We start from the raw sequence: 13,206 nt of genomic DNA on the forward strand, positions 1-13,206 counted from the left end.
GATCTCGTTTTGGTGCTGTCAAACTTGGCCGCTTTTCCAGGTGGTACTTCACTTGAATGTGCTTACTCTGGCCGTGGAGTACTGGATTCTTCATCAAAGCAATGGCGGACTTATTGTCCACCCTCAGCATTGGTACTCTTGGTGCTGATCCCTGCACCTCAACTAGCACTCTGGCTAGCCACAATGCCTGACAAGCAGCATTAGCAGCTGCAATGTATTCAGCCTCGCAGCTTGACTGCGCCACCACCTTTTGCTTCATAGACTGTCAAGTGACTGGGCTGCTGCTGAGAAAGAATATCACCCCTGTCGTGCTCTTCCTAGCATCGACATCCCCAGCATAATCGCTGTCACTGAAACCCGTTAGATGAGCCTCCTTCTCCTTCTTCCTGCTGAACCAGAGACCCCAATTCTTGGTTCCCTCCACATAGCGCAGGATATGCTTCACTGCCATGAGATGATCCTCGCGTGGCTCCTCCAGGAAGCGACTCACATATCCAACAGCAAACGCAAGGTCAGGGTGAGTGTTGACCAAGTACCTCAGGCTCCCAACGATGCTCCGGTATGCTGTTGCGTCCACCAGCGGCTCTGAACTGAACTTGCTCAGCTTCAGACGCGTCTCCATGGGCACCTGACAGGGATTACACCCTGCCATGCCGGTTCTCTCCAGGATCTTTGCAGCATAAGCACCTTGGCTGAGCGAGATGCCACTCGCGTCCTGCTTCACTTCAATGCCGAGGTAGTAGTGAAGCAGACCAAGATCACTCATCTTGAACGCAGCTACCATCTCCTTCTTGAACCGCTTGATGTCGTCGCTGCTGCTGACGGTGATAACCAGGTCGTCGACGTACACCCCGACCACCAGTTGTGCGCCCTGGTTCGACCTGATGTAGATGGCATGCTCCGAGGGGCTCCTTCTGAAGCCGAGCGACAGCAGCGTGTCGACCAGCTTCGCGTTCCAGGCACGCGGCGCTTGGTGCAGTCCGTACAGGGCCTTCCGCAGCTTGAACACCTTGTGTTCCTTGCCGGTGATGACGAAACCAGCAGGCTGCTCCACGTATCCTCCTCCTGCAGATCGCCGTTCAGGAACGCCGACTTGACGTCCATGTGGTGCACCTCCCACCCCTCGTGCGCTGCAAGGGCGATGAGCAGGCGCACCGAGTCCAGCCGCGCCACCGGAGCGAACACCTCATCGTAGTCGATGTCGTGTCTTGTTGTCCTCGATCGCCTCCATCTCCTCCATCATCGCCTTCCTCCAGCTTGGGCAGCGCTCTGCCTCAGCAAATGAGGCTGGCTCATCGGGGCTCACTGCGTGCAGCTCCTCCATCAGCAGTGCTCGCGGCGCGAACCCGAGCGGTGATGCCGGCCCGAGGATGTTTTCGATCTTCCAGAACCGGAGCGGAGCCTCCTCATCATTGTCAGCGTCCCGATTGTCGTCGCCGCCGGCGGGTGGCGAGGCAAACTCCACTGCCTGCGCCCCGCCGGAACCTCCTGACGCCTCTCCCGCAGCGGCGTGTGGCGACAGTGGCGGTGTCGTGTCGCCGTCCGCAGGGGCCTCCCAAGGTGCCTCGACAGCACCCTCAGCAACCGTCGGAGGTCCCTGGCCCACGATGGAGTACTCCACCGTGAACACATCGTCGTCGCCGTCCGCCACGCTAGAGCTGCTGCTGGCTGCCCAGTCCCACTGGGCTTGCTCGTCGAAGACAACATCCCACGTCACATGGACGCTCTTGGTGATGGGATCGTAGGCGCGGTACGCCTTCGTCCCACACTCGTAGCCGATGGAGATCATCTTGCGGCCGCGATCCTCCAGCTTCGATAGGTGAGGTCGAGTGTTGCGGACGTAGACGATGCAGCCGAACGTCTTGAGGTGGTGCACTGCCGGCTTCTTCCCGTGCCATGCCTCGAACGGCGTCATGCCGTCCACACTCTTCGTCGGGCACCTGTTCAGCACATACACCGCTGTGCTTACCGCCTCGCCCCAGAACCAGCCAGGAAGCCCCTTCGCTTTGAGCATGCTCCTGGCTGTGGCCACCACAGTCCCATTCCGGCGTTCGACCACACCGTTCTGTTGGGGACTGTAGGGCGCGGTGTGCTGCCGATGAACCCCGTCCGCCATGCAGTACTCCGCGAACTCGATCGAGGTGAATTCACCCCCTCGATCAGTTCGGAGTACCTTCAGCTTGACTCCAGACTCGCCTTCTGCCCGCGCCTGGATCTCCTTGATGGCAGCCGCAGCACGATCCTTCGAAGGAATCGCGGCTACCCACATATATCTGCTCAGGTCATCCACCAGAAGCAAGAAATACCTGTTGCCCCTTGGCGTCGCCGGTGTGATGGGACCGCAAAGGTCCCCGTGCACCAGTTCCAGGCGCTCCCGCGCACGGTACTCTGCTTGCGTCGGGAAGGATGTGCGCCTTTGCTTGCCCGCCTAGCAAGCCTCGCAGATCCTCTCCACCTGTCCGAGCTCCGGCAGCCCTCGAACCAGCTCCTCCCGAGCCAGCTTCCGGAGCGCCGCCTTGTTGACATGGCCGAAGCGCTCGTGCCAGCGCCACACCACCTCGTCGTCGCGCCCACGCATCACCAGGCACACCGGGTGTGCCATCTTGAGGTGGAGCAGGTACAGCCGGTTTGCCGCCCGCGGCGCCCTTGCCAGCAGTTGGCCGCCAGGCTCTCGGACCTTCATGAACCCAGAGCCTATCTCGATCTTGTACCCGACCTCTTCGAGCTGCCCGATGCTCACGATGTTCGTCGTCAGCCGGGGAATGAAGTAGACCCGTCGAACGAGCGAAGTTCACCGTTCTTGCAGACGAACGTGACCGTCCCGCGGCCTTCGATGCGCGCCGCCGAGTCGTCGCCGAAACGCACGGTGCCCAGCACTGCCGTGTCCAACTTGGTGAAGGCGGCCCTGGACCCGGACATGTGGTTGGTTGCCCCGGTGTCCAGGACCCACGTCTCCGCCCCGCGCTCCTCCACCTCTCCGAGCTGGGCGAGCACCTTCTGCTCCCGGATCTCGATCTGAGATCCGGATCCCGCCTCCGCCGCTCCATGACTGCCACCACCATGCGCCTGCTCCGGCCTCTGTAGTGGCAGGGCAGCACACGGCAGCGGAATCGCCGTCGGGGAGGTGGTTGACGGGGATCCAATCGGCGGTGCTGAAGTGGATTGTGGCGGCGATGAATGGAGGATGGTCGGGGAGGCCTTGACGAGAAGGAGCGACGCCTCCTCATCCTCCTGGACGGCGTGGGCCTGCTCCTTCTTGGGCCGCGAGGGGCAGTCGCGGGCCCAGTGGCCTAACTTGCCACACCTCCTGCATTCATCACCAGTGGGCTTACCCAATGAAGGCCCACCCGATGACCGGCCTCCACACCCACGGCTGCGCCCGTGTCGTCCTCCTCCGCGACGCCCTGAGCCGCCGCTTGTGCCGCCGCCGGAATAGTTCTCCGCCTCCCGCTTCTTCTGCCGGGCGTCCCACTCCTCCTCCGTGAGGTAGAGGCGCCCGTCGTGTTGCAGCGACCCCGGAGCCTCCTCGAAGACGTCCTCTGCTGCCTTCAGCCGCCCGACTAGATCGGAGACGATGAGGGTCGTCACGTCGAGGAGCGTGGTGATCGAGATCACGATCTATTTGAAGCGCGGTGGAACGCTCCGCATGATCTTACCAACGATCTTTCCTTCCTCGACTGGATCGCCGAGCGTGGCGAGGGTCGACGCCATGCTGTTGATGCGCAGCGCGTAGTCCTCAATGGACTCGCCTTCGCCGAACGTCGCCATATGGAACTTCCGCCGGTGTTGTTCCGCGGACGCTTTCTTGACGCGTTCGCTGCCGACCCGCATCTCGGCGATGGTCTTCCAAGCCTCCTTTGCCGACTCCTTGCCGACGATGGCAGACACCATCTCCGGCGGCACCGCAATGCAGAGAGCTTCGAGCGCCATCATCTCGTCATGCTCGTCGGCGCCCCCCTTTTCGACGATGTTCCAGAGCGACCTCGCCTTCAACTTCACCTTCATCAGCAGTGCCCAGTCGGAGTAATTGGTCTTGGTGAGGACGGGGTAGCTACTCCCGCCGCTCACCTCACGAATCACCTGCTGGATCACGACGCCATCGCCGGCGGAGCTGTTGGCGAGCGTGTCACTCGGCTTCTTCTCGTCACCCATCAGTCCCCGGTCCGAAAACCGGCTCTGATGCCAAATGTCAGGAACACGCCGGAGAGACGACGCGGATCACGTCGCCGGCGAGCTCACGGCCAACACAAAACTCACGCGAACACAGAGGACTCGATCTCGTTTTGTTGCTGTCAAACTTGGCCGCTTTTCCATGGTCTATTGCTATGCTTATATAACAGATTACAAGGAAACTAATTTGGCCCTCTCAATCCGGCCGAGCACAATCAGAACTTTCTAAAATAAGCCATTAGCTAAACTAGGAAAGCACTAATCTAGCACCCAAGGATTACTATCAACAGCATTATCGCTTGCGCAAGCTTTTTGGCTTGCCCCTGGCGTCCGGCGGGCCGCTGCCGGACTCGTTGCCGCACTCGGGATTCGCGGCGTGCGTCGAAAAGCTTGTCGCCGAGGAATGGAGCGCCGCGCGCGCCGGCCAACGCCGAACACAATGGCTGGCTCATCCCTCGTCGTAGGTGCTCCTGGACGCGACGAACGCCGGGGGTTCGGGCAGGGCGAGCTCGGCGCTGCAGCAGTACGACGCGCCTTAGATCGTGGTTGCAACAGCACCAAGCCTCGTAGGCACAGCCATCGACGACACCGTCAGCAATGAGGAGTTCAAGCTCATGGCGACCTCATCGCTGGTCCCGCGCTTCGCTGCTTTCATCCGGCGACGGTGACGGTCGCCTCCTCCTTGTGAACGGCTCTTCTTTGTCCTCCTCACCGTGGAGGAGCTCCTGCCGGAGTTCGGACTGGACTCTCCCGTTGCTGCGGCAGCTCGCCGTGCCCGAGGTCAAGGCCCGACGGCAGCTCAACGTTGATGTTAACTCGAGGGATAAGCAAGTGGGTAGGATGCTAATTTTGCAGGGACAGGAGCCTGTAGGAATTTTCTGACATCCTGTGTGCGCAGATCAATTTCTGTGTTTGGTTTTCTGTGCAATCTTTCGAAGAGTGCGATCCCACGGTACATTGCATGGATTTGGCCAGACAGAATGAAAAGGCGCGGAGATCAAAATTCAGGAATATGAACTCTGAAAACATGAAGATACAGTGCCCCTGATGGTGTCAGGAACAGTTTCAGGAGCAGAGGAGCGGAGGGGGGGGGGCGTGCAACCTTTTACTCCAAAAAGAGATAATACAAAAAAATTCAAACGGACGTCAAGAGCTGTGTACCCAGGTAAGATATTGCACTAAAACGTCCACTCCTCGAGCATGCCCTGCACGCCGTTCTTGCGCCAAAAAGCAGGAGAGGGAGAGGCCTCGTACGTGGTCTCCTGGAATCGCAAAAAGGCGCTGGTTGGCCAAAAGCGACACCACCGTACCGGCCGGGCAGGGGCAGCTCCCCCGGTTCTTCACCGTCGCAGCCGACGGAGCCCGCCGGCGGCGGCATGGCTGCACGCAACGCTCACGGTTCCGCCCGCCGGCGCACACGGTTCCGGGCAAAAGAGGGGTGCACTCCTGGGGAGCGTTCGAGTAGCGCGAAGGCACGGTGCCAATCAGCATCTCGATGCCTCTAGTGGTGGCAAGACTTTATTAGACGCAAAAGCATGATGTGCTCAACTTGCTTGGGGGTAAATGGGGTGCCACTACTCTCGATCGTGTTCGCTAAACCGGCCGGCCGCTCTAATCCAAACCCGAGTACCTTATCACCCATCGGTGGAGGCCCTGAAGCCGCCCTACCCATCACATCAGTTTGGTCACATGTAGATAGACAGTGGCGGATCCACGATTTGCCCTTTGGGAGGGCTCATCTCCCTTCTTCTTCCTCCAGCCCCCCTTTCTTCTTCCTCCCTCCTTTCTTTCCCCTTCTTCTCCCTCCTTCTTGCCTCTACTTTCCATGGAGTTTCGGGGGGGGGGGGGGGGGGGGGGGCTTGAGCCCTCCTGCCCCCACGCTAGATCCGCCCCTGTTGATGGAGATTTTATGTTTTCGTATTGCCACTGCTGAGGGTGCGAGTGCGACCGTGGATAATTTGATTGTTGTTAAGCTCTATATATAATCAGCCAACTACGATCCGAATTGAATAATAATGATCAGATGATCCATATCTGTTTTCCTTCAAGTAGCCTCATGTCTGATATAAACATATATATGATACTTCTATTATACAATGACAGACAAATAACATGGTATGTTGGTAATACCGGTAAAGGAAAAAAATCGTAGGTGGACGATAAACGTGTTTATCGGATTTTTTGGAAATTTATCGGATTCATCATTTTTCTTTCAAACATTTTTTAAAAAAAATTCTCAAACTGTACACAATAATCTAGATTATGTCCAAATAATCTAACAAAAAAAAGGAAGACATCATAACGTATAGAAATGAGAAGATATATGGACTAGGAGGAAGAGGATGGGCACGGATGCGAAGTTACTGATAAATTTCTACAAACCGGTCACCACTGATAAACACGATTATCAGATTTCTCGTTTTTTTTCTTTCACCGATGAATTTTTCCCTAACATATGAGGATTTAGTCCATGACGGCTCGTTTGGTCTATAAGAATTGAGATGGATATATATTGATCTCATTTGCACATCTATTCACATGATTTAATCCATTTTCTGTTAAAAAATGCAACCTAGCACGTGCACTTTGATCTAGGATTTTTTTTATATTATACCAAAAAAATCCCAAGCCATGCATCCTATATTATCAGCACCTTGGCATGCATGGTGGCGTGGCGGCTGCTCTCTCCCTCTGTTTGAGACAGGCGTCAGGCGTCAGCGACGGGGCTTCTATACATTTTGTGGAAGATAGATAAATCATCCATTTTTAAAACTCATTTGGCCCAATTAGTTACTGCAAATATGTTCAATATTTTAATAGAATTAAGTCAACATTTTTCTTAAATAGGTTCAACATTTGACATCAAAATGTTGAAACTGTGAAGACAAATTGTTGAAACTAGAATAACAAAATGTTGAAATGGTAAAATCGAAATGTTGAACTTCTTCTTCGCAGCTACTTCTTCTCCGGCGAACGTCTTCCCCGGCGGGATTTTCTACGGCGCAGCACTGGGCGGCGCACTGGGCGGCTCGATACGGCGCAGCACCGGCGGCGGGGCCGAAGACAGCGGCGTAGGGGACGGCGACGCATGCGGCGGCCCAGTGCGGTGCAGCACCGGCAGCGGCGCACGGCGCACAACAGCATGGGGACGGCGGCGCGCGGCCGCAGGACGGCGGAGTGCGGCTGTCGGGGCAGCGGGACACGGCGGCGCGGCAACCGGCGGTGGGTGGCGGCGGGCAGGGGCATGGGGCGGCGGGCAGTGGGAGAGAGGAGGGAGAAGGAAGAGGGAGGTGGGGATTAGGGTTTGAATGGGATCCAAGAATTATAATTGATTTGCACGAATCTCAAACACTGGAAGATGAGTAAGAAAAAAACCTCCGGAAGATATATAGAATCCAGCTCAGCGACGAAGCTATTGCATGGGGGCTCCTATGTGTTTTCCGGAAGATGGATAAACAACTTATCTATAAAGCCCACTAAGACCCAACTGATAACCCATTTAACATTTTATTGAAAAAAAATGTTGAATCAACATCTTAAAAATGTTGGACCAGCATCTTAAAAATGTTGGACCAGCATCTCAAAAATGTTGAGCCAACATCTCAAAAATGTTGAACCAATTTTAAAAATGTTGCACAAATATTTTTTCCTCCGTCTTCTTCTCTGGTGCCGGCGGCTGGCGGCGTCGCGGGTGCGGGCGGCGCGCGTGGCCCGAGGCAGCCGGCAGGGGTGCGTGAGGCGCGCGTGGCCCGCGGCGGTCGGCGGGGGCGCGTGCGACGCGCGAGGCCGTTGTGGCGCGTGGCGCGTGGCCGGCGGAGCACGCGGAGGCACGCGGGGCCTGCGGGGCACGCAGTGCGCCGGTGCGTGGAGCACGGCCGGCGTTGCGGCAAGGCGCCGATGCCGCGCGGCGCGCGGGAGGTGCTGGGGAGAGAGAGGGAGGAGGGAGGGAGAGAGAAGAAGCTAGGGTTTGGTTGGATCCAAGGGCTATAGTTGTTTGCACGAATCAAACACTGAAAGTTGATATGAAAAAATCTTGTCATGCGTCCGCCACGCTCCCAGGTGCCGGCGCTGCTCGAGCTCGCGGTGGCGCTGGCGCTGGCCTCCGCCGCGGCGGCCCGCCACCCCTACGCCATCGTCCCGCCGCCGGTGGAGCGGGCGGAGGAGGAGGTGCGGCGCATGGACGCGGCGTGGAAGTCGGAGCACGGCCGCCCGCGCCCGCCCGCCGGCAACTGCGACCTGGCCGGCGGCGAGGAGGAGGACCGGCTGCGCCTGGAGGTGTTCCGCGACAACCTCCGCTACATCGACGCCCACAACACGGAGGTGGACGCGGGGCTCCACGGCTTCCGCCTCGGCCTCACTCCCTTCGCCGACCTCACCGTCGTGGAGTACCGCGGCCGCGTCCTCGGGTTCCGCGGCCGCCGCGGCGCGGCGCGCCGGGCAGGGAGCACCCGCTACCCGCGCCGACACGGCGACCAGCTCCCCGACGCCGTCGACTGGCGCCAGCTCGGTGCCGTCACCGAGGTCAAGAACCAAGCGCAATGCGGTCCGTGCTCCGCTCCATTAATAACTTCGCCGACGAAGTGGAGCTGCTAGAGTATTTCTCCTCCGGTAGTCCGGCGAGTTATCTGATGATCTCTTGGCCGTGAGCGATGCACGCTGGTGGGTGCTGGGCGTTCTCGGCAATGGCAGCCATGGAGGGGATCAACTCGATCGTCACGGGCAACCTGATCTCCCTGTCGGAGCAGGAGGTGATCGACTGCGACGGCCAGGACAACGGCTGCAACGGCGGAGAGATGCAGAACGCCTTCCAGTTCGTCATCGACAACGGCGGGATCGACACCGAGGCCGACTACCCATTCACCGGAACGGACGGCACTTGTGACGCTAACCGGGTCGGTACTGCATCGTATAACAACCTGCTGCACTAGATTGCAATTTGATCGGAACTGATGATGATCGAGGTCGATTTGCGTCTTCTTCTTCAATTGCAGGTGAATGAGAAGGTTGTGACCATAGACAACTTCGTGGATGTGGCGACCAACAACGAGACGGCGTTGCAGGAGGCGGTGGCGAGCCAGCCCGTTACCGTCGCCATTGATGCCGCCGGTCGCGCATTCCAGCACTACCAGTCGGTAAAGTGACAAGCAATTCAGTGAGAAGGAGAAGATAAAAGCTAGCACTGCTAACGGTGGCTAGCCGTTCTTCGTTCTGAGCTGTGTTCTTCCTGATCGTGTGCACACAGGGCATCTTCAACGGGATGTGCGGGACGAAGCTGGACCACGGTGTGACGGTGGTGGGCTACGGCAGCGAGAACGGCAGGGACTTCTGGATCGTGAAGAACTCATGGAGCGACGGCTGGGGCGAGGGCGGCTTCATCCGGATGGCGCGCAACGTGCCCTCGCCCAGGGGCAAGTGCGGCATCGCCATGGACGCGTCGTACCCGGTGAAGTACAGCTCCAACAGCAACCCGGCGGCCAGGGCGGCGATGGCTGTGCTCGAGATGGTCGTTGCTTAGGCAGAGAAGAGAGGCGACGGCCGGCCGCTAGGTTGCCCCTTTGTTGCTATGGTCATGGTGTGTGTATGGAGCTGAGTTGCTCGTTTACACTAGTGTTGTTCTGAGTTGTGAACTCGTGATGCCCGATGATCTTGTTGAACTTAGTATGTGGCACCGGAAATAAGCTACTAATAAGTTGTTATGCTGTATTAAGTTAATAGATCATGTAATGAACAATATACTCCTTTTGAGGGGTAATGTAATAAAGTTATACAAATAAAGTTGTTTGTGCTTAGCATATGACTGCTCTTTTTTTATGGAGTATTATAGGATCATCTTCCCCTGAAACCACCACACAGGTTCCATCAGAGTTGATGCCACAAATGGATCGGCCTGCAAACGGCCGGGAGCTCAACGGCACAGTCAGGGGCGGCGGCTGATGCAGATGATCATGGGTTTTATACTTTTATTCGATCTGCAAGAAGATTTTAGGACTTGCATTCTGTCATTTTGTGTGGCTTTCGGAGGGCGGCTTACCCCTCGCAGGCCGAGTTGTTATTCTGTGTGGCTTTGGCTCCATTGCTATTGTATCAACCATTGGATGACGAGGAACTTGAAATTCCGAAAACACCCGTTGGCTAATTGATAAACAAAACGTGCATGTCAGAGGAATGAATCCCGTTTGACTGTGAACATGTTTCACCCATCTTCAAGACAGGAGCCTGTTGCCTCTGTCACGGTTCAGGCATGGTGGTCAATCCCTCCAGGTAAGAGATGCAGCGCCGGGTTGAACCACGCCTGCTTGAATTCCGTATGCTAACAATAAGAAGGGCAAAAAGAAGTTAGCATAAGATTCAGGTGTAATGATAAGTTCTATACAGGCAGTCATGTTTAAAGTTCCTTTTCTGAATTTGGTCTCTAGTATATATGAATATTAATCTAACCAAGTCAGTCATATTGCACAGGCGATCTTAACTTGCTTATATGTAGGACCGAGAATGCGACCAGAGGGGGTGAATAGGAGCAAATTTAAAACTCAAAAATTCACGCGGAAGCACAGTATATATCACCGGTTGATCCGACGAGAATACATTTGTTAACGTCGGTTCAACCGGTGAGACAGAGCTGGCAGCACAGAAGAACAACACAGTATGTATCACCGGTTGATCCGACGTGTATAAACTTGTACACGTCGGTTCATCCGGTGAGACTAAACAGTCAGCACGAGAAAAACAACGCACTGGTTAAACCGACAAAATCCAACCCCAACGCCGGTGTAGTTGTCCAGAGAGACCTCAAAATGACTCAACGAACACCGGTTAAACCGACAAAATCAATCTCCATCGCCGGTGCAGTTGTCCAGAGAGGTCTCAAAACGATAGAACAAGCACCGGTTGATCCGACGATCAAAAACCAGAAGCTCAATGCACCGGTGTATGCAAAAACATTAGCACCGGTTGATCCGACGTAGTGAAAAGCGAAAGTTCAAGAATTCAACCGGTGCACACGCAAGAAACCCTGTCACACTGAGAAAACCCTCATCACCGGTTGATCATTGGCGAACGCCGGTTCAACCGGTGATAAGGAAAAACTGCTCGATTTTCGGTTTTGAGAAATCGATGATTGGATGGTCAAACGAGGTCCGAAACCCACCAAATTATGCAGGCACGATCACAAAGACCTCGTGAACATGTTCACCAAAGGAATTGAAGAATCACTCCATGTGGAGGAAGGAATCGAAGAAATACCGAGCAAGAACGGGGTTTTCTCAAGAACTCGAAAAGCTCCGATTGAGGTGACTCGTGATTCCGGGGATTTTAGCACTAGGTTAGATGGATTAGAATCACTTCAAAGAGTCACGAAATCATCAAGAAACTGCCCTCAATCTCACGCACCCAGAACAAATCGGGAGAACCAAAATTCATCACACGGAAGACATACAAAGTACAAAATTGATCCAAATTCAAAAGCCCTGAGGGCACAAGGAGGATAGGGCCTCCTTTCCCGATCAATTTTCGTACAAAGTCTCAAGAATACATAGACAAAATCTTACCCTAGAGAGAAGAACAGGGAGGAACAGAGAAGAGAGGGAGGTGCGCCTGGGAGAGAGGAGCACGTCTAGGCAGCCAGGGCCAGGAGCAAGGAAGAGAGAGTGGGTGAGTAGGTATTTATGCCCACTAACTCTAAAACTAAAGGACTAAACTACCCCTAGACTTAACTAGACACTAGAAAGCCCATAGGGGCAAAACCGAAAAAAGATACAAGGACTCATCCTACGGCCAAGGTTCTTTCTTTGAATCGAAGTCTTCTCCGCGATGCCGCTGTGGGGATGAAGATCCGGTCCGCGGTTTTGGAGGGTCCGAGAAACCCAGGTAGGTGGCCGGTTTTGAGAAAACCGCCAAAACTCCACGCGCGGGAAGATTCCCGCCTCCACGCCGTGGCCCTGAACGCCGTTCCCGCCTCGGCCTTCTAACGGCCCTAGACGCCGCCCGACGCCCGTCACCTCCTCGCCCGCAGCGAGGCCCTAGACGCCGTCGACGCCCGTTCCTCCTCCAGTCCCGAGACCGACACCCGTGCCTCCACGACTTGACGTCTTCAACCGCCGTCCGCCAACTTGGTTTTGTGGCGCAAACCAAGAAACCCGCCATCCACCGGTGCTTGCGCCCTCGATCCAGGAGTGGATGTCACAGCTGCCGCCCGGCCCGAGCTCCGGTCCCGGCTGCCCTTCACCGCTGTCCACCGCACGGTCCATCGGCCACATCACCACCATGGCAGCTCTCCGTCGACACTCGACGCCCATGTGCCTGCAACCAAAGACCAAGCACACGATCACACCGCATGGTTGACAATTTCACTCATCATAGCTAGGAGAAGGTACTCAACATTCCTCAATCTCCCCCTTGATGAGTGCATTGTCAACACACCACAAACGAAATAAAAACTAACTAAGAGAGAAGCAAAACCGAGAAGAACAGGGAAGAAGGAGAACTCGAACAAGTGGCAAAAGCTCGAAAGAGGCAAGAACAAGTCACTTGACCAAGCAAAGATCGATTCCCTAAGACAAGGGCAACGGCTCGACGCAATTGATCAAACACAAGCATGACTCCTCAAGGACAGAGGCCGGGCTCGACATAGTCATGCCAGAAGCGGAGGGAAAACCAGGAAAATTAGGAGCCAAACAAGGCCGAAACTCCCCCTGAAATGCATTCCCCCCTCACCAGTGCAACTCTCACCACATGTATGCACTCTCAAAGCCCTGTGCACAACAAGTTTTTGGTTCTCTAAAAAAATCAAACAATTCTCCTCCTTGTTCGATCACTAAACTTCTCCCCCTTGTTGGCACATGCACACATCAAGGCTGAACAGACCTAAAACTCCCCCTGAAACTGAGACTCCCCCTGAAAATATGCTATGCAATGAATGCAATGCAGGAGGTGTAAGTGAAAGCATTCAGGGATACAAGGATATGAGCAACATCTTGTCACAAGCATGTGTGCATCCATAAATAAGACCTGCATCTAACTCAACAGGGTATATCAAAT

The 13,206-nt window shown here is 55.5% G+C and overlaps 1 protein-coding gene across 1 annotated transcript; it reads left to right on the plus strand.

Moving 5' to 3' along the window:
• The first annotated feature begins 8,208 nt into the window (after positions 1-8,208).
• Positions 8,209-9,855, plus strand: LOC120668558 (zingipain-2-like). Its single transcript, XM_039948301.1, has 4 exons — positions 8,209-8,713; positions 8,818-9,062; positions 9,162-9,302; positions 9,413-9,855. The coding sequence occupies exons 1-4, from the start codon at positions 8,209-8,211 to the stop codon at positions 9,683-9,685; spliced, it is 1,164 nt and encodes a 387-aa protein (XP_039804235.1). The 3' UTR covers positions 9,686-9,855.
• The last annotated feature ends 3,351 nt before the right edge of the window (positions 9,856-13,206 follow it).

This window comes from Panicum virgatum, chromosome 4N (genome assembly GCF_016808335.1).
Source record: "Panicum virgatum strain AP13 chromosome 4N, P.virgatum_v5, whole genome shotgun sequence".
NCBI classification, from domain to species: Eukaryota; Viridiplantae; Streptophyta; class Magnoliopsida; order Poales; family Poaceae; genus Panicum; species Panicum virgatum.

Coding starts and splice junctions, on each gene's coding strand:
- LOC120668558 (XM_039948301.1), top strand. CDS start 8,209: ATGCGTCCGCCACGCTCCCAGGTGCCGGCGCTGCTCGAGCTCGCGGTG. Junction 8,714..8,817: donor CAAGAACCAAGCGCAATGCG/GTCCGTGCTCCG, acceptor CTTGGCCGTGAG/CGATGCACGCTGGTGGGTGC. Junction 9,063..9,161: donor GCACTTGTGACGCTAACCGG/GTCGGTACTGCA, acceptor CTTCAATTGCAG/GTGAATGAGAAGGTTGTGAC.